Source organism: Falco naumanni, chromosome 1 (assembly GCF_017639655.2).
Source record: "Falco naumanni isolate bFalNau1 chromosome 1, bFalNau1.pat, whole genome shotgun sequence".
NCBI classification, from domain to species: Eukaryota; Metazoa; Chordata; class Aves; order Falconiformes; family Falconidae; genus Falco; species Falco naumanni.
Genome location: NC_054054.1, coordinates 79,660,738 through 79,682,589, shown reverse-complemented (window position 1 = coordinate 79,682,589; position 21,852 = coordinate 79,660,738). Strand labels below are relative to the sequence as shown.

The 21,852-nt window shown below is 43.4% G+C and overlaps 1 protein-coding gene across 2 annotated transcripts; it reads right to left on the bottom strand.

The window, feature by feature from the left end:
• Positions 1 to 226: 226 nt before the first annotated feature.
• ETFDH (electron transfer flavoprotein dehydrogenase) lies at positions 227 to 21,717 on the bottom strand. Of its 2 annotated transcripts, none has more exons than XM_040601094.1 (13): positions 21,591 to 21,717; positions 19,597 to 19,743; positions 18,710 to 18,939; positions 17,144 to 17,225; positions 16,781 to 16,899; positions 16,397 to 16,474; positions 13,565 to 13,711; positions 8,279 to 8,419; positions 6,131 to 6,274; positions 2,895 to 3,063; positions 1,455 to 1,637; positions 875 to 1,096; positions 227 to 568 (listed from the first exon to the last, which is right to left on the bottom strand). In XM_040601094.1, exons 1-13 carry the CDS (start codon positions 21,622 to 21,624, stop codon positions 405 to 407), a joined length of 1,860 nt encoding a protein of 619 aa, XP_040457028.1. In that variant the 5' UTR covers positions 21,625 to 21,717; the 3' UTR covers positions 227 to 404. The 2 variants fall into 2 exon arrangements, with proteins under 2 accessions (XP_040457028.1, XP_040457037.1); XM_040601103.1 differs by lacking the exon at positions 21,591 to 21,717 and adding an exon at positions 21,207 to 21,377.
• Positions 21,718 to 21,852: the final 135 nt, after the last annotated feature.

The window sequence follows — 21,852 nt, the reverse complement described above, 5'->3', positions numbered from 1 at the left end:
AGGGTAGGATTACATATAGTATAAATCACACATATAGAGAGACTTTTTTTTTCAGGGCACATACTAAGTTCTTCTACCATACCCAAGATTCTGGATATGGCTTCTGTTATCACTGAAATTCAGCAATAATTCCAAGATCCAAAGTTCCTCTGTCAGTCCTGAGAAGAACTTTATTCTGCCCACCACACAACTCCTGTAAAGAAGTCCTATTTAAATAAGGCTAGGGTTTAACCACAAGGCACCAACTTTCCATTTAATGCAACGGTCATACCTAAAATTCAGAATGGCATATTAGTCTCAAACTCTTTAACATTCAGGTCAGTGCTGTACTTTAGTTACAGTGCAGCATAAAATACTCCAACTTAATTGTTGATCAGAAGTCACTGAATTGGTTTCCTGTAAGTTTACATCCCATTATATGCTGGTCCTCCTCCACCTTCAGGCACTACCCAGTTAATGTTCTGACTTGGGTCTTTAATATCACATGTTTTGCAGTGGACACAGTTCTGAGCATTTATCTGCAGTCTTGATCCTTCTCCTGTTTCCAGAGGAATATATTCGTAAACTCCTGTGAAGAGCAAAAGAGAGCTATCACTTCACTGAGCAGTTTCCCCCTGCATGTATGCTCTACTACTGAAAAGCTTACTACTCTACTACTTAGCAAGCGCAACGAGGGAAGTGTATTACTAGTGTGATTCAACTACCTTCTTCTGCATAGTAATCATTTAATCTTCAAAGTACTGTGCACTTGATCCCTGTTCTAGGGGGAGGATTTGGATAGTATACTTGAAGTAAGTAGTAGGCCAGGTGAGCTCTTCCTGAAGTAGTCTTTCATCTTGCAATAACAGCTCAGAGACATATTTTTATTACTTACCTGCTGGACAAAACCTTTGTTCTGGTCCATCGAATACAGCCAGATTCCTGCTCACAGGGATGCTGTCATCTTTGAGAGTTAAATGAGCAGGCTGGTCGTGTTCGTGGTTTGTGCCACTTAAAGCCACGGACGACAGGAGATCAAAACTGATTTTTCCATCAGGCTTTGGGTATTCAATTGGTGTGCAATCTTTGGCTGGCTTGAGCTGAGCAAAATCCGGTCCTAAATATATTTTAATAAATAAAGTTTCAGTATAGAATTACTGTAATTTGCAGTTACTCAAAAACAATTTAATTAAGCTATTTTAACTTCCCTTATCATCAGAATGAAGTATTTAATAAAAGGTAGCCTTTTTCATGAAACAAAAAACCTATGCTGAGTAGAACAGTGTTTTTGTGTCTTCACTTACATTATATGCTAGGTAATATGACAAAGTTGGCTTCAGTGCTGTATCATTGCTTTCCTTCCAACACTTTAAGGCCTTACCACTTGACCGAACGTGCTCTATGCAGCTTCGACTAAGACCACAAAAGACTGACATACAAATCTAGTATCTTCTTTCAGGAGATAATGAAATTACCTGGATGTTTTAACGTCCATGGTTCCATTCCTCTCAGTATCCAATAAAAGATACCCGTGTATATCATTCCTCCGTACACACCAAGTATGCTGTGGCAGGATGGTCGGATGTTTCTAACTGCGTACAGCTCTTTCCAGACCCAGGACTTTTTCAGGTTCTCTTCATATTCTTGTACATCAAGTCCTAAGGCAGTACATACTTGTTAGGTACCTACAGTACATGAAGACTATCCTTGAAATAAAAATTGCTGAATAAAAGCAATTGTTAGCAACCAAGGCAGCAAAATGAGAATTTCAGAACAATAACCATGGAATATACTAGACAACACATCTCAGCCTCTTGAAGAGACCCGTTTGTTGGTGGGTACCAGCAGATACCTACTGCTCCATTGTAGTCTCTTAAATCACTCACAAGCAGTGTTAAATCGCCTCAAACCTCAGCAAAATATAAAGATAACCAGGCAGGTGGCTGTACTGGCACCTCTACAGGAAAACAGCCACTTGCTCATAGAATCTAAAAATTGACCAGGAGAATTTACCTGTGATCCAAGAGTCAGGTCTGTAATTTCAACATTGTCAAGTTCAAAAGCTTTTTCTTTACAGATTACACAATCACAAACATTCTGATTTCAGTAACTATGACTACAGCCCAATACATGATGCCAGTGCTAGAGAACGTTTTTTTCTTTCCTTTGTAATCAGCAAGTGAACGAGACACAGACTACAAGCTTTTGATTTAAACTCTTTGTATTCTTTACAAATACTAGATGCTGCACACTTGACATGACACATCTATTGCAGTGTAGTTAAAACGAAGTAATTATCTTACAAAAAACATGTTTCTTCAAATGACAATTTTCTGAGAGCTTCCCCCTCACCGTTCTCCATTACTACTGTATAGGAATAGATGTTCTAAATAATAAGTTTTAAGCCTTGTCTATACATGAAAACACAGTTCCTATTTTCTGTCTCACATAAGGCTCTGGAAAAAGCTCATTACCTACGTACAGAGAAGAAAGCGGGCTGTAATATTCTACAGTCTTGACAAAACTGGAAACACCATAAAAAACCTGTCCATAATGAAACAGGAGTGGCACACGACCCAGGAAGTGTGTTTATTGTTTCAGATGGGTTGCAAGATTTTAATCTGTTGTACTCGTTGAAGTTTTAAATGTTCAGCATACCCTCCGTGGCAACGTGTCATTACACCTGCTGCAGCTGAATGAAAGCTCACTAGGACTGAGTCCACCACTACAGAGAAGATATTTCTAAAATAATAATCGTGTGGCACCAATGTCCATCTCCAGAATAACTGAACCACACTAATTTTCTGATTTATTTGCATTTCCAACTCATTCCTTCATACATTTAGTTACTGCTAAGCTGCTGGAGATTTTAATGGAACACAAGGTAACTACAAACCAAAATACAGTGATCTTACCTATTGTCTTTGATTGGAGATTTTCATTGATTAATTGGCTAAAGATGGCTTCTGAAGCCAACATGCCGCTTTTCATCGCAGTATGTGTCCCTTTGATCTTAGGAACATTCATGAGTCCAGGACTGCAACCAATTAATAATCCACCCGGGAAGGTGAGTTTGGGTATTGACTGAAGAGGAAACAAAGAAAGGTGTTTTGTTTATTTTGTTCTGTTCTTTTAAAGTGAAAATAACATTCTTCACATGAAACTGGCATTAGGCTTGAGTGCCCTTTACATTTTTAGACTTGCACGTGCACTATCTAAAAATACACCACAGTCAGTCCATTTCATCAAGGAACTTTGGCACAGTAAGCAGGTAAGAATACAGACACTGTACCAGGGCAGAGTATAACATCATGACAATATTTTCCTTATATCCTCTCTCCAGCTGCTTTATCTGCAACAGGACTGTGGCAAAGTCAGCCACTGATACTATTTTCTTCCTTCAAGTTTCTATCAATTGGTTAAAAAAAAAAAAAAAAAAAAAAGACACATTTGTGTTCCTGCTTTCCACACACTAAGCTGTATGCATCTCATCTTAGAGTTTATTACTTGGTGGTTTTCCACAATTTTTTCTATGAAACTGCATAGTGCCCTCCCTGTCTGTTGTCCTGTCCCGGCCCTCCCGCTCCCACTTTTAGTTTTAAGTGCTTGACTTTGCAATTTTGATAAACAGAAGAAATAACAGCTATGTAGATGTAGTTTTATTAAACTTCATCCCCTCCTTCCACATATCCAAAAAAGCTACAAAATCAGGGAAACATCCAAGAGCTCACTTGCTCTCTCCCACACCAACTTAGCATCACTAGATGTCAAAGACTAAAGAACATGATCATAAGGTTACTTATGACAGACAAAAAAGCTGAGATGGATGGCAATTTTATACACCTATTTGATGCAATACTGTCACCAAAAAGAAAACTGGAGCTACAGAACAACTTACATAAGAATATATTCCTGGATGCCAGTGATGCAAGTGAGTCAGACTGCTACAGTTATTAATCCAAGCAACACATGCAAAAGAAGAGCTAATCTTAAAAATCTTCCTAAGTGAATCATCAATAAAGCTTTATTTTACTGAAAGCATGTATTAAAAAAAAAGCCATTTAAAAGTATGATTTCATCATTAACCAGACAATTCTATCTACAGGAAATAAATAAAAAACCCCAACAAAATAAGCCACACTTTTATATTAGGAACTGTGCACAGGGACATGTTATTTTAAGTCCAGCAAAGAAGTCCAAAGATCGGGCAGAGATGTGCAAGAGCTGCAGTCCTGCTGTCTAACTTAGCCCAAACAATGTCTGTACTTAAAAAATATCATGCTCTTTCAGCCATATGTTTTGAGCAGTATAAGGAATATGCAACTGAGGTCACAATCTGGCTACTTCTTCAAAGTCAGAAATTCAGTAACGACCATTGCAATAAACCAGGGCACAAGATGGAAAAAGAAGGCCCTCTTGTCTAAAAGTCTAGATTAAAACATCTTGGCATTTTGTATCTCATCTGTGTCAATAATGGACTAACAATTGTTTCTGAACTAAGCTAGTAACACAAGTGTGTTACAACATGATGTGACAAACTTCCACTTCAAAGCGGACAATGTAATCGATCTGCAACAATATAACCAAAACTACATTTTTAGTTACATTTGGTTAATTTTTTTTCCTCTCTTAGACAGGATCCAGAAAGATTACATGCCCAGCCAGCCTGGGTTTATGAAAGGCAGGTCCTGCTTGACAAACCTGGTCTCCTTCTACAACAAGATGACTGACCCCTTGGACAAGGGAAAGGCCGTGGATGCTGTCTATGTGGACCTTAGTAAAGCCTTTGACCCTGTCTCCCACAGCGTCCTCCTGGAGAACTGGCTGCTCGTGGCTTGGACAGACGTACTCTACGCTGGGTAAAAAGCTGGCTGGGCGGGCGAGCCCCAGGAGTGGTGGTGAGTGGGGTTACACCCAGCTGGTGGCCGGTCACACGCGGTGTCCCCAGGGCTCAGTGCTGGGGCCTGTTCAGTGTCTTTATGGAGGGCCTGGCTGAGGGGATGGAGCGCAGCCTCAGCCAGTTTGCAGATGGCCCCCAGCTGGGCGGGAGTGTTGGTCGGCCTGAGGGCAGGAGGCTCTGCAGAGGGTCTGGGCAGGCTGCACCGATGGGCCGAGGCCACTGTACGAGGTTCCACCAGGCTCAGTGCCGGGCCCTGCCCTTGGGTCACAGCAACCCCCCGCAGCGCTACAGGCTGGGGGAGAGCGGCTGGGCAGGGCCTGGGGGGAAAGGGCCTGGGGGTGCTGGCTGGCAGCCGGCTGGGCAGGAGCCAGCAGGGTGCCCAGGTGGCCAGGAAGGCCGGCAGCGTCCTGGCTGGTGTCTGAAATGGTGTGGCCAGCGGGGCAAGGGCAGTGACCGTCCCCCTGCGCTCGGCACTGGTGAGGCCGCACCTCAGGTACCGAGTTCAGGTTTGGGCCCCTCGCTGCAAGAGGGACAGGGAGGTGCTGGAGCGTGTCCAGGGACGGGCAGCGAGGCTGGTGGGGGGTCTGGAGCACAAGTCTGATGAGAAATGGCTGAGGGAACTGGGGTTCCTGAGCCTGGAGGAAATAAGGCTGAGGGTAGACCTTATTGCTCTCTACAACTAACTGGAAGGAGGTTGTAGTGATGTGTAGGAGGTTGTGTTGGTCTCTTCTCCCTAGTAAAAAGTGACAGGACAAGAGGAAACAGCCTCAGGTTGTGCCAGAGAAGATGTAGATTGGATATTAGGAAAAACTTCTTCACTGGAAGTCTTGTCAAGCATTGGTACAGGCTCCCCAGGGAAGTGGTTGAGTCACCATCCCTGGAGGTATTTAAAAGACATGTAGATGTGGTGCTCAGGAACATGGTTTAGTGGTGGACTTGGCAATGCTAGGTTAATGGTTGGACTTGATGATCTTACAGGTCTTTTCCAACCTAAACAATTCTATGACTATATTTCATTTAGAAAATAAAGTGACTATGTCAGAAGATTTTTAGTATGACAGAGCCTAAGTCCAGCAAATCTCAGCAGCCAGTAATCAGCAAGATAGCAAGGCTTTTCTGTCCAGCAAAACTTCTGGCTTTATCTAGCTTTATTATAGTTCAGTTGTTTCCCAACCACATGCAACTCAAATCTAAAGCACTAAAAATATTGTTACAGAGAACTCAAAGTAAAGAGCTTCATGAAAACATTACCTGGAAACCACCTTCATTTAACGCTCTGGCACCATAGGCAATCCTTGTTCCACCCTCCAAAGTAGGCTGTACACTAGGATGGTGCTTCCACCTCTGAAATTCCCTAAATGGATTCAAATAGGGATTTTGATAATCTAAACCAACCTTAAAAAAACCAGAAAATTGCAATATTAATGAAAATAAAGTATGTAATTTCCACAAAAGTTTGAAAAGAAAACAATTGCCTATTACCACATCAAGTCTTTAAATCTGTTTTATACTAAACTAACCTTAGGATCTTTCTACTTAAAGAACCTACTGCCAAAGATATGTACTATTAGCGGAACAGTAGAAGCAAATCTGAGAATTTGCTGCTACAAAACTGTTCCCTGCCCTATCTGAAACCTGAAGCATGGAAAACATTTAATTGCATTGTAAGCAACTTCCATCTGTCTTTGAAATAAAACAGTGAAATTAAATTAAGCATGGTTTAACAGGCAGGATAAGCAAGAAAACTAGCAAGAAAACTTGCTTTGTGTTTCAAAACCTCTTTGCCCTAGAAAAGCTCGAAGGACAGGAAAAGAGTTATTTCTAGATCGTTATTTCTAGGTCGTTATGTTCACATGTTAACCAGTTCTTCACATCATCTAGCTGAGTCAATTATCATTTTCTATTAGGTGAACCATTGTAGTAAAGCACTGGGGAGCAATGATGAAAGCAGCAAATGGGGGAAAAAGACTGCCAATTGGCTGGATGCCTGGGATTCTTATCTTATACATTCGAGAATTTGCCCAAAGATAACCTCTGCATTTCCCATGTTTAATACATTCTTTAAAAGGACTTATGTTGCCAAATTTTCTCTTTTGAGAAAGGGGTTACTTCCAGTTCCTGGAAGCTTTATTTGAGACAAATAAAATATATCATGAGTCAGCAACAAAAAGTACCTTGATTTCTCTGGCAGCTCGCTGCTTTTAGGGCACTGCTTGCATCTACTTTCCTTGCTAGATAAAGTTAATGAACAATTTTCAAAGTAAGTACGAGATAATCCTACTACAAGAATCAGCTCAGACTGACATAGGTATAAAGTTCAGAGACAAAAATGCCCTCATATGCTCACAGAAAAGCTGATTTTCTCCTATCTGGACATAATACGAACATTACTGATTACCAATCTCTGTAAGAATCAAAGCTCTTTACCCTTCTAAAAACAAACAGAATTTGAATGTCTATTGTCTGTACTTACTAATTCCAGTATTGGAAATCTGCACAGGACAGGTATGCACACCTGAGAAAAGCTAACAAGTTTTTTTTTCCACTGTTTCTTACAAAACAGTTAAGACAAAAATATAACTTTCACCCCCAGAAACACACTCTGGAATCCTTCTGAAATCTAGGAGACCAAAGCGTCACCTCAATTCCATGCTGCTGAAAGTCCAGATAGCGTGCCTGACTCTTACACCATCTGTGTGTAAAGCACATGCATGGGATAAAGAATACATGTTTCGTTTCGAACTGCAGGTGCTAGGAACACATTTCCTACCATCACTCCATCCATCACTGGCTGGCAGAATGACACAACACTGTGTCTCTAGTCATCCCGACGCTTCTGATAAAAAGGCAGTAAGAAAGAAGCTGCTGCCTGTCCAATTCAGAAAGGCAGTTGCTAAAGATGGCAAGGTGAACGAGGGTGAATAACGGTAAGAACAATCAAGAGCTCAGAAATGCAAGGCATGCTTCTTGTGGAACTGCAGAATGCTTCCACTTTACACCCTTCTCTCATAACATGGAGTTGCACCCAAGGCTGGCACACAACTAAGGAAATGGAATTGCACAAAACCTATGTGATTTAGGCATTACCTAACTTGCAAAAATTTTGCGAGCAGTTTTACTTGTTTGGTTTTAGCTTTATCAAAATTGGTTTGCAAAAAACCTTATTCGTAAGTTTTTAGTTTTGTTCTTAGTAAGAAGCACTGGAATAAAGACAGATTAACACGACAAATTGACCTTTCCTAACATGGATATAAGCGCACTTAAGATTAAGAAAGTACTAAATCTGGTCTGTTGCTGTTCTTGTGTTTTCATCTTCACATTGAAACAGAGAAAAGAAACTGCATAAAATGAAGAGCAAACAACAATAAACAAGCATAAAAAAAAACCAACTTCACTTACCACAAATCCAAGAGCAACTAAAGGTTCACTCTCATTTAAGTGATAAAGAAAGGATCCTCCATATGTATGTCTGTCTAAAGGCCAGCCTACAGTATGTTCTACTCTTCCTGGTTTCCATTTCTTTTCATCAATAGTCCATAACTAAAATGAAGATGACCAAAAAATGACTTTGTATTGCAAAGTAATGGTCTTTCAATAACATAACAAACACAGAACTGAATATAGAAGAATATCAATTTACTGCTATGACCAATGCATAAATTCATGCGGCAAAATACCAAGTATACTTGTTTTGTATTACCATTTAAGAATTTCCTAATACTTCTCTCTTTGAAATGGCGCACATCAGGAAAGCACTGACAGGCTCCAGTACTATACCCAAAATTTCCATTCAACTACAATGCTTATATTGACTTTTTTCTTTAAAATCACCAGTTTTTCATATGAATCACTGCAACTTCCTCACAAATTTTTCAAGGTCAGGCTTAACAATATGCCTCAGTTGATCTAAATATTTGCTGTCAAACAGGTTGTCCTCTTTCTGCTCTCTTCTGCACATCTCTGCTCATCTGATCCACAGCAAACTCACAGAAGCATCTTCATGTCTCCGCTAGTGAATACATTTTCTGCTTATTTCACAAAATGTCTCTTCACCATGGAATTATGTGCCAGATGCAGTCTATTGACAGAGGGCAGCTGAGCATCATTAGATCAGCTCAAGCATGGAGGGTACATAGAATGGTCTGGGCTGGAAGGGACCTTAAAAGATCATCTAGGTCCACCGCCCCTGCCATGGGCAGGGACACCTTCCACCAGACCAGGCTGCTCAAAACCCCATCCAACCTGCCCTCCAACACGTCCAGGGATGGGGCATCCGCAGCTTCCCTGGGCAACCTGTTCCAGTGCCTCACCACTCTCACAGTAAAGAATTTCTTCCTGATATCTACTCTAAATCTACCCCCTTTCAGCTTAAAACCATTACCACTTGTCCTGTCACAACATGCCCTTGTAAAAAGTCCCTCTCCAGCTTTCTTGTAGGCCCCCTTTAGGCACTGAGAGGCTGCTATAAGGTCTCCCCAGAGCCTTCTCCAGGCTGAACAACCCCAAGTCTCTCAGCCTGTCTTCACAGGAGAGGTGCTCCAGCCCTCTGAGCATCTTTGTGGCCCTCCTCTGGGCTTGCTCCAACAGGTCCATGCCCTTCTTACGTTGGGGGCCCCCAGAGCTGAACTCAGTACTCTGGGTGGGTCTCATGAGAGCAGAGCAAAGGGGAAGGATCACTTCCCTCGACCTGCTGGTCACGCTTCTTTTGGTGTGGCCCAGGACACAGTTGATTTTCTGTGCTGTAAGCACACATTTCCAGGCCGTGTTGAGCTTTTCATCCTCCAACACCCCAAAGTCCTTTTCCTCAGGGGTGCTTTCAATCCCTTCTCTGCCCAGCTGGTATTTGTGCTTGGGATTGCCCTGACCCATGTGCAGGACCTTGCACTTGGCCTGGTTGAACTTCATGAGGTTCACATGGGCCCAGCTCTCAAGCCTGCCAAGGTCCCTCTGGATGGCATCCCTTCCCCCCAGCGTGCTGACCACACCACTCAGCTTGGTGTCATCAGCCAACCTGCTGAGGGTGCACCGATCCCACTGTCCATGTCACCGACAAGTATGTTAAACAGTGCCAGTCTTAATACACCAACACCCCCCTCCCCCCCCCCCCCCCCAATGCCATACCACTTGTCATTGGTCTCCACTGGGACATCAAGTCATTGATGGCAACTGAGTGTGACCGTCCAGCCAATTTCTCATCCACTGAGTGGTCAGGCATCAAATTCATGTCTCTCCAGGTTACAGACAAGGATGTTGTGTGGGACAAATGTGACAAAAACTTTGTACAAGTCCAGGTAGATGACAACAGTTGCTTTTCCCTCATCCACCAACTTTGTAATGCAGTCGCAAAAGGCCACTGAATTTGCCAGGCACAATTTGCCCTTAGTGAAGCCATGCTGGCTCTCACCAATCACCTCCTTATTTTCCATGCACTTTAGCACAGTTTCCAGGAGGATCTGCTTCATGATTTTTGCTGGCCACAGAGATGAGACTGACCGGCCTGTTGTTCCCCAGGTATTCCTTATTTCCCTTTTAAAAACGGGCGTTATGTTTCCTCTTTTCCAGCCAGTGGAAACTTCACCAGGCTGCCACAGCTTCTCAAATACGATGGGTAGTGGCTTAGCCGCTTCATCCACCAGCTCCCTCAGGACCCAGGGATGCATCTCTTCAGGTCCCGTGGACTTGTGCACCTTCAGGTTCCTTAGATGGTCTCAAACCCAGTGTTCTACAGTGGGCAGTTCTTCATTCTCCCAGTCCCTGCCTTTCCCTTCTGTGACCTGGGCAGTGTGGCTGGAGCTCCTACCAGTAAAGGCTGAGGCAAAAATGCTGTTGAGTACCTCAGCCTTCTCCATGTCCCAGGTAACCAGGTTTCCTGTTTCCTTCTGGAGAGGGCCCGCATTTTCCCTTGTCTTCCTTTTATCACCAACGTAGCTATAGAAGCTTTTCTTGTTGCCCTTGATGGCCCTGGCCAGATTTAATTCTATCAGGGCTTTAGCTTTCCTAACTTCATCCTTGGATGCTGGGACAATTTCTCTGCATTCTTCCCAGGCTATGTGTCCTTGCTTCTGCCCTCTGTAGGCTTCCTTTTTGTGTTTGAGTTTCTCCAGGAACTCCTTGTTCACCCATGCAGGGCTCTTGGTGTTTTTGACCAATTTCCTCTTTGTTGGGATGCATCACTCCTGAGCTTGGAGGAGGTGATCCTTGGATATTAAACAGCTTTCCTGAGTGCCTCTTCCCTCCAGGGCTCTATCCCATGGTGCTCTACCAAACAGATCCCTGAAGAGGCCCAAGTCTGCTCTCCTGAAGTCCAGGGTAGTGATCTTGCTGTGCACCCTCCTCGCTGCCCTACGGATCTGGAACTGCACCATCTCATGATCACTGCAGCCAAGGCTGCCCTTGAGCTTAATATTTGCCACCAGCCCAGCCCCTTCTTGCTGCTGGAAACAAGGTCCAGCATGGCACCTCTCCTCATGGGCTCCTCTGTCACCTGGAGAAGGCAGCTATCATCAATGCATTCCATGAACCTCCTGGATTGCCTATGCCCTGCCGTGTTGTCCCTCCAACAAATATTAGTGAGATTGAAGCCCCCCATGAGGACCAAGGCTTGTGAACATCAGGCAGGTCCTATCTGCCAATTGAGGGCCTCATCTGCTCAGTCTTCCTGGTCAGGTGGCCTGTAGCAGACCCCCACTATAATGTCAACTGCCCCTGCCCACCTTTTAGTCATGACTCATAAGCTCTTGGTCAGCTTCTCTTCCATCCCCAGGTAGAACTCCATGCACTCCAGCTGGTCTTTGATACAGAGGGCAACAGCCCCTTCTCTTCTCCCCGCCTGTCCTTCCTAAAGAGCCTGTCCTTCCATTCCAGCACTCCAGTCATAGGAACTATCCCACCATGTCTCCATGATGCCAACAAGATTGTAGCCCTGCAGGCATGTGCACATCTCTAACTCCTCTTGTTTACTCCCCATGCTACATGCATTTGTATAGAGGCATTTAAGCTGGGCCCCCAATGAAGCTGACTTACTGGCTGGAGCGGCTGCAATTCCTTTGTGCTGCTCTTAAAATGCTCTCCTGCTGCCCTGCCATCCCTCTCCAGGCTCTGGGCATGTCTTGCTGGCACTGGCATCAAACCGGTAGGAGTGGGATGGACCGAGGTTCCTGTCCCCCAGCACCTTCAGTTTAAAGCTCTGCTCACGAGCCGGCAAGCCTATGATCAAAGATGTTCCTCCCAGGCTCTGACTGGCAGACCTCACGAGCCTCTAGCAGAAAAGGTTTCTCAAAGTGAGATCCATGGTCTAAGAAACCAAACCCCTGGCTGTGGCACCAGTCCTGTGATCATTTGTTGGTTCACTAGATTTGACTGGCCCTTTCAAACCTCTTCCCTTTGACCGGGAGGACTGATGAAAAAACTACCTGTGCTTCAGAGTCCCTTACCACCACTGCCAGGGCTCTGTAATGCTTTTACTACTCCTCAGACTGCTCCTGGCTGTATCACTGGTGGCCGCGTGAAACAGCAGCGGCAGGTAATAGTCAGTGGACTGTAGAAGGCTTACATCAATGTTCCATTTTAGATGAAGAGCCAGATTCTTTAGCTGGACTCCTGATTCCTCCCACTTACTGTGCTTTCGTTCACATTGTACAGCAACCACGGAAAGCACGAACTGGATTCCTTTCACATGAAACTAAACTGTACAACAGGCTCCAGAAGCCCATCTAAAGCATCCCAGTCATGAAAGGGCACTCAGTCCACAGGACCAGGTCAGAGCTAGTCCAAAGTAAAAATAAACCTGAAATGTGCATAGCATGGGTATCAGCTCATCAGCACCAACTATTTCACTTTACAGATCCATTCCTATTGGACTGTACTAGTTGCTGAAGTAGTCAGTCTCATCTGGAAGCAAAGGAACTTTACAGCAAAACCCTGCTTTAAAGACAACTTATAGTTTTAGTTACAATTTCTAATACCTGTCATAGATTTCCAGAGTGGTTATTCTCTACAGAAGTGTAAACTAATTATTTAACAAATATTTTGTAGCTGAAGCACATGCTTGAAGTAATAAACGAAGAATACGTTATAGTCAAACTCTGAACGTATTCTAAATAATACAGCTCTTTTTCATGAGGGGTATTTCCTTACTATGAAATATTTTAAAAAGGAAACCTGAACTCTATTCCAATTTTATAAGCCCAGTGAACAGATTTTGGGGGGTGAAAAAATAGCTCACCCAGAAGGCACTTCCAAGATCATGACTCACCACCTGGAACAGTTCTTTTCTATCACCCTCTCTAATTAACATACAGAAACCCCACAGAAAGCCCTTCCACCCCTCTTCAGGTACTAAAATGCCTTAAAACTAAGCAGCGTGAATCCCTGCCTCATTTAGCAAAAGTGCTGAAAACAGGTTTCACAAATGAACGTAATTTGAAATCAAATTAACATAACAGAGTGGATTCACAGGTACCTCTATAACACAGACATAAGAGGAGAAGCAGCTGACATGAAACAATCAACATTCAGGGAGCATCTTCTCTGATCCGCTTTGGAATAGCAAAAATTCTGAATTCTGAAAGTGTAACTCAAAATCTATCATTCTAATGGCTTACTCAAATTAGCTTAAAAGCAAATAAAAACTACTTTACAGTGTAACAGTATTTTCCTTAATTGTTAAAATTACGCAGGTGATACCTCTTTCAGTCCAATGCCATAGCTCTGGGGTTGACACTTCTCCCTTAGATTGTATTTTTTGTACAGCTGTTTGGCTAGATGTCCGTGACAACCTTCAGCGAAGACTGTGACTTTAGCATGAAGTTCCAAACCTCTTTCAAAGGTAGCCTGAAAAAGTAGAGCATTTCATCATCAGTTAGTTCTGTGCCATGTTGAACTCACAGCAAGAAGATGGAGGGCAATAAAGTGATTTTATACTACTTTGTGGCACTGCCCAGAACCCATAAACCATTGCAAGCTATGGCTCTAGTCCAGTTGTCTTTTCCACCTAACCATGATGGAACACTGGCAAATCTTGTAAGGGGACTGCAGTAAAGCAGCAGTACAGTGAATGGCTATTTGCTACTGAAAAAAGATCTTTTCCACATTGGGGGATATTTGCATCGCATCTGGTCGTTCATATGGTGCAGAGTCACATATGTGCCCTGACAGAACAAAGGCTCTTAACCTGTAACTTCACACTTCCATTTTTTTTTCATGAACTCACATCACAATAAAACATTGTGCCCCACACATACACATGTATATGATAGAGGCTAGACAGAAACACCAGATCAGAAAAACCAGCATCACCCCTGCCCCCAAAAGAAGCCACTACCTCAAAATGAAGATACTATAATATTACACCAATCTTACATGTTAAAACATATAGTGAAAGTAAAATAACATTAAGTATCATTACAAAAAAACTTTCTTATCAAAAATTCCAATGAAATTGAGAGTAAGATAAGGGGAACCGGCATACTTGTATATGAGCATGTCACTTTTATACGTGAGTGCACTGGATTGGAATATTACTAGATTAAATTTACAATGTAAGGATACAAGATTCTAAATATACGTAATCTTGCAGAGAAAACCCTAAAACTTTTTAAAAAGAAAAAAGCTTGATTTGAGTCAGAAAGTTTAATGTTGAAAAAGATCATGCAAACAGTTTTGGATGAAGATATCCAGCAGACTCAATAAAACCATCTCAAGGCAAGCCAGCATAAGTCCAGGAGCAGCTTATTGCTTTGGTTTTGAATTGTCTTTCAGGTGTGATCTGCCTGTAACTTACTGGTTGGAAACATCTGAAAGGCTAGCAAATGAAAATGTTCCCTCTGGTTGAGCATTACCTTTAAACAGGAGTTACAAGATTTTGCCAATTTTTTTTTGTAGTCTTTGAATTTCTGATTCAGTCAACCTGAACGTGAATTAATCTTACAGAACACTTAAAGAACTACAGGGAGTTACTACTTGATCTAAAGATTAAAAATCTATATTGTCCAATTAGAAGTAGATTTACAGAAAATAAACCAACTAACTACAACTGCACACTGTAACCATCAGAAATTCATGAATCTGTCACATTACTGAAATGTTTCAAAGTTGTAAGTCATGGTTAACATCTTTCTCCAGGTTCTACGTAAGAATTAACGTGCAACTTTTTACTATGTATTTTTACCACTGGCGTTTTTGTTTGATTGGTGCTGACTGCAAGGTGAAACCCTATTCATTAACCACAGTCTATTTGATTAGGCTCTGTATAAACACATTGAAGATATTCTTGCCTTGAAGGTTATACAAACTATGTGTATTTGCCTGAACCTTTATACACTGGAGGCAATATCAGCTGACCTAACTGACAGCTAGAACACTAGAATACTCAAAAAGCTGCAGTAGTGGCACACTAATGACCTACATGAAAAAAGTTAATAGACACATTCTTCAGAAAAAATAGAAGAAATTCTAGGTTTTGAGGATGCTTGAAAATAAATAAATCACAGTTCCTTCCCATTTTAAAACAAAACCAAACGCCCAATAAATTTACATTACCACAGAAACTTTATTTTTTATTACTTGCGCCTCCTACTGGGCAAAACGTATACCTGAAAATAACAGTGCACACATCCACTGCAGGAGACAGACAACATTATACTGGAAAAAAATATTACTTTTCCCTGCCATCACTTCCTCCTCCGTTTGCTATATTCCCTCAAAATAAGAATAAATCTTTACTTCTCATTCCCCGCCTTAAATGGGAAAAAGAGCCCACAATTTTATGTGAAAGTAAGTATCTCTTTGAAACTCTAAGGAACTAGTAAGAAACCTCATAAAAGAAAGTAAACCTTAACAAAAAACCTGTACCCGTAATTTCCATAGCCAAATAAATTCCACGTGAAAGTTGTTCTGAGGTGCCAAACTGTCCCTAATGTATGTCAGAGAAGCAACACGCTTACCATAGGTTCTGTATCCCACTGAAAGTCGAAGTCCAACACCTAGGGCTGGGAGTCACCTTCTGGATACAGAAATGTGACCCACCAGGAAAAAGGTATAGAGATTCAGTGTGTACCTTGCCCCAGCAAGGTAGACAGACTGTCAACAAATACAACTGCAGTTGTAAATATCAAAAACCCCAAAAGAGCCAGAAGCACACTCCCTTATACATTGCTCGTTACCAGCTGGACAACAGCTTTCTATTTCACCTTCGCACCTTTCTTTTCGAGGAGTTCCTGGAATCCTTTCCTTTGTTTCCTGACTTCACACATGCCAAAACACCCTTACAGTATTTCCTTCAAGTCACCCTCAAACAAACCTTTCTGTGAAGGCTTTTCCTACTAATCTCAGAAGAAGTTTACAATGTTCTGAGACCAGAACTTTCACAGATATTGATCCATTTTATATACAGAGAGGGAAGACAGGTACAGAATTTTACATTTTTCTTAGGCTGCAGCAAGACTACTGATGCAGTAGAAGCAGATACATCACAATTTCCATAATCAGACTCTAGTTATGGGGAAGATGCCTACTTACTTTAGGTGCTCCATCCTTTCGAATGCCTACATCATTAGTTGCTACTCCTTTCACGCTACCATCTTCATGAAAAAGAACCTTTGGAAATATTTAAACAAACAAAACACATTTTAATGATTTGCCATTTTAGTCCATTCATAAAAAGTTCTAATGCAGAACTTCTAACTAAGCACAATGTCTTTAATGGTCAAACTTGAAGATTATGAATTTATTAACATACTGTACGATCCACTTGCACTTTGCTGGATCTGGGCCAGGGAATTTAGACACTGAAACACAGTTTTCACTACACACGTCTGTTAAGAGGAATGTTGTGAATATACAGGTAATTGGGAGTGGAAGGGGTTACAAAAATGCTTGTCATATACACACTGATGTCATTACCTCAGCGGCTGCATAGCCTGGATACAGCTCAACACCCAAAGCTTCTGCTTGCTCACCTAGCCAAGTCACAAAGTGGCCCAGACGTACTATGTAATTTCCATGATTAACCATCGGAAGCCCTAGGCAAACAAAACACACACACATAAAACATAGAACAGCAGGCAAAATAAAAGAAGTTGCATACATCAAGATGTCATTACTTCTGCGACTACTACCTTCACAGTAACGTCACGCATTACCACAGACATCATCCACATTCTACATATACTTGCTGCACTATGCTGAATCAAAATTGTTTGATTCATGGAAAAGTTAAAAAAGACACAAAGAAAGATGACTCTCTATCACCTCATTAAACTTTACCTGGAAGAATTGGCACTGGAATTCTAGATTTCTTTGTTAAAATTCCAAACTTGTCTTCGGTTACAGGAGTATTAAGTGGAGCCTACATTAAAAAATGGAAATAGAAACAGTACTGAGTGTTATGCTTTTCTAGCCAATCCAACACAAAATGATAAATAAAATCAAACAAACTGGCAGTTGTAAGGGTTCAATAAAGCACTTCTGTAGGAAGGTATCACAGAAGAGAAGATAAGGTACTTTATGAGGCAGTCAACAGGCAAGAGTCAACACAACTACTGAGGTAAAAAAAAACGGAACAAGTACTTACAAATCACTTTTATAGTTTGTACACAGGCTTGTACTACATCAGTATTCTAGACCTTTCTAAAGGAGGCAGCTCAACTTCCATATTTATCCCAGTAAGACAAAACAACTAGCTGATAGATCACTTCTTGCAGGTCCCAGGTGACAGCAGGCACTGGCTGCAAGTCAGGTGGCTGCTCAGGCAGAGATGGTGTCCTGGTTCCAGCTGGGATTGTGTTTTCTTCTTAGTAGCTGGTGCAGTGCTGTGTTTGGGATTTGGTGTGGGAACGACGTTGACAGCACATGGATGTTTTCAGTTGTTCCTTGGTAATGTTTATACTAAGTCAAGGACTTTCCAGTTTCTTAGGCCCTGCCAGCAATAAGGCTGGAGGGGCACAAGAAATTGGGAGGGGACACAGCCAGAGCAGCTGACCTGAACTAGCCAAAGAGATATTCCATAGCATAGAACATCACACTGAGTATATAAAGCTGGGAGAAGAAAAAGAAAGTGAGGGACACTCGGAGTTATGGTGTTTGACTTCCCATGTAACCATTATGCCTGATGGAGCCCTGCTTTCCTGGAGATGGCTGAACACCTGCCTGCTGATGGGAAGTGATGAATGAATTCCTTGCTTTGCTTGTGTGCACAGGTTTTGCTTATTCTATGAAACTCTCTTTATCTCAATCCATGAATTTTCTCACTTCTGTCCTTCCAATTCCCTCCCCCATCCCACTGCAGGGAGTGAGCAAGCAGCTGCATGGTGCTTAGCTGCCAGTTAGGGTTAAACCACAACAGATGGTGGCTCATTTCTTGTTATCCTCCCTCCTAGAAGCATCTTAGGCCTCCAATACATCACGATGTCTGCACAAAAGTCAGCATGTGTGCCATTTTCTGACACTACAGAGAACTACTGTACAGAAGCAGTGAGTCCGACATTGCCAAGAACTAACCATATTATGGCTGGTGCATGGGAGCTGGATTCCGCACAAAGGCAGTAAGTGTAGTGCATCCCAGGACACATCAGACATACTGCATATCTGCAGTATGACTACTCTCTAAAACAGCAAAGGCCACAGCATATCTGTGTAGATATAAAACTAGCACTGTTGAACTAAAGGAAACAGACTAGAAAGAAGGTAAAGTTTTTTTGGTTTTGTTAGAACAACGTATTTCAAAGCAGTACTAAGTGCCAAAGGTATCAAGGTACTAAGTCATACCAGACTGAGTCAGATACAGAGTTCATTACAAGCTGGCAATTTCGGTGTTTACATACTCATACATACCCCCCGCTCCTTCCAGTCCGGAAACAGTTCTTCTAAGGATCTTGGCTCAAGACAAGCACCAGACAGTGTATGCGCACCGATCTGGGAAGCCTTTTCCACCAGACAAACACGTATTTCTTTGTTGTGCTCAGCAGCTAACTGTTTCAGTCGAATAGCTGCAGAAAGACCTGCAGGGCCTCCTCCAACAATGACAACATCAGCTTCCTCTGCAAATCTTTCCATATTTACCCCTTTAATAGAAAAAAAAATAAAAATATAAACCATTCCCTCAGTCTTCTCTCACTAAGCCTTGTTCTGTGGTACTGGCTAGTGGGTAACCCAGAAGTATTACTTTGCATAAAAGGAGGCTAAATATTAAATGGAATCCCCACTTCAGTGCTTGGAAAAGCGAGAAGGACATTAGCACATCCATGTACAATTAGGTCTTTTAAAGTTGTAAGAAGATATACCACAAAAAAATACACTCAATCTCTATGCACCATAAGTAAACACCATCTAAGAATGTTCAGCTGAAGAGCCCAGTCAGTTAGGTGTATCAAAGACACTCAGTGAAACTCTAGGTAAAGGAGAAAAAAGAAAAAAGACTCTTAATTAGAACACGTGACATTATTTTACACTAAATTAAATCTTGTTGTGATGGTAACTAAAGAGCTGCGTATATACTTTCTTTTAATAACTCAGATCAAGTTTAATCTGATGCCATTTCATAGCACTAAAGACATACATGGTGAGATAGCAACCACAACATTTCTATTTGGAGTATTAGTACTGTATTTAAGAGTACAGGATTTCTGTAAAAAGAAAGAAAACCAGCCACACGTTTCAAGGTATTTAGAACTGAGTAATAATACTGAAGAAATTTTTCAAAAATGCGTTTTTTTGCATACCCTCCCATCGTTTGTCTTTGTCCCGAGGATGAATTGTATAGTGTGTAGTTATGCGAGGCACAGGGGCAGTAGATGCACATCTTGCGATATGCAGTGATGGATGGCAGTCTCTCTTTATCAACTTTAGAGCATGAAAGCCCTGACGTGCTGCAAAAACAAGAAACAAATTTGTCAAATCAGTAATTTTCCAAATATTTTGACTTTTCAGAGACACAAGTGGCACAACAAATATAACAACTCCCCCTGAAAAGACTACTAGGTGATGTGAAGATGAGAAACCATAAACACAGATATTACCATTCAAATTAGGAATGCACTGTATAATTTTATATCGGGAGGGAAGAGTGAAGAGCTTCCCCTTAAAGCATTCTTCACAAAATACCACTCAATACACTGGCCCACCATTTCTGACAGCAGACATAGGATAACATGCATGAAACACACAGATGAACCACATTTTAAGCTCCTACTTAATTTTGAATTTCATTCAAAGTGACTAAATAACTGTAGAGATATGACATGCAGGTTCATCTCCTCTGACATCTCAACACATGTTGAGACACACAGTTTGGGCTACTGATGTACCAGACAGTTCATCTAAAGTCCATGTCATGGTCTACAATAAAAGCTCAGATGTAAACCCAAGTATGCTTTAGCCAAAGCTAGAAACCGTAGATACAGTTAAACTTTACCTTCGCTGCATATACATTAATTGTTGCAAGAGCAAATTAGAATTTCTTTTTAAGCAAGTGGACCGAATGGAAGATTTATTACGTTGCATTCTTGTCCCGATTCCCCTCTTCCACCAAAAAATTACAAATACGCGTGCAATTTGTACTCAGAAAACGGGTACGGTTCGCACCAAAACTATAGTTAAAAGGTCTATGAACTAATGCACCTTGACAGGGACTTCTCCTTCCTTTAAGGCTTTTCCCTTCTCTAATTTCAGGGGTGAAGAAAGAGAGCATTGCATTTTAAGTATTTCTGCAAAATTACACCAGTAGTATCCCCAGCATCCTAGGACTGAAACGCTTTGTTGAGAATGGTGAGTGGCAAGGCCAGCACAAGCATCCTCCGCTATAACGCCCCACAGGGCCAGTCTTGCTGCTGGTCTCCATATGCGAGGTAGTAAGTGCTGCCTGTGCTGGTTTCTTAACAGCAATTTTGTACTTAACCAACGTAACATAAAAGTTATTATCATATAACCTCGTGACTCTTAATTACCCTTTACCTGCAACCAGGCAGGACCTGGGACCTGGGACCAACTACACCTCCACATACATACCAAACCACACCACCTTAACTGGATTTTTGAGGTATTTTTATTTGAGCACAACTGACGGCAATACGAATTCACACAGCAGAGTTAAAACCCGTCACTTATTTCACACACGAGCGATATTCAGCTCGGCATACGCCTGACAGCCCCAGCGAGGCCCGAGCCCCGAGCGGGCGGGCCGCTCCCGGGCAGGCTGCTCCCGCGGGGCGCCGGGCCCGACCCGCCCGCCGGCCTTGGGCCGCGCCGGCCGCGGGGCTAGCCACCTCCTCGGGAGGTACGTCCCGGTCCCACGGCCCTCCGGCGGCGGCCAGCACGCCGCCTCTACGCTTACCCCCTCAGCACGGGCACCAATTCAACGACTTTACTTCGCCCTTTGCTGCTGGTGGGCACCCAGCGACGCTCCCAAAACAGCCGCACGCTCCGTGCGCCCGTAACGCGCCGGGCGGGCTCGGGCAGCGCTCAGGCCCGGCTCGGCCCGCCCGTCCCGCCAGCTCGGGCGGACAGAGGCTGCCGGAGCAGGGGGAGCCCCGCCGCCCCACGGCCCCCCGCCCCACGGCCGCCCGCCAGCCCCGCGTCCGGACACCCGGGCGCGCCCCCGCCGCGACCTTTGCTCTCCTTCCGCGCCGCGCCAGCCGCCCGCCCCGCCGAGCGGCGGCTGCCCCAGCCCCGTCCCCTCGGGCCGCCCGGCCGCCCCCGCAGCCAGCCAGCGCGTTACCTCGGCTAGAGGCCGGGCAGCGAGCGAGCAGCATGGCGGCGGCCCGCGAACCCCCCAGCGCCCTCCGGTCCCCGCGACGGCCCTGTACACGCCCCCCGGCTGCCCTCGGTCGCGCCTGCGCGCTCGGTGGCCGGCGAGGGGCCACGGGTGCCGCCCCGCCCCGCAGGCAGGACTACGGCTCCCAGCGCTCCCGGCGGCGGGGCAGCCGCCCTCCAGGGCGGGCACGCACCGATTCCCTCCCAGAGAGGGAGGCGGCGGGAAG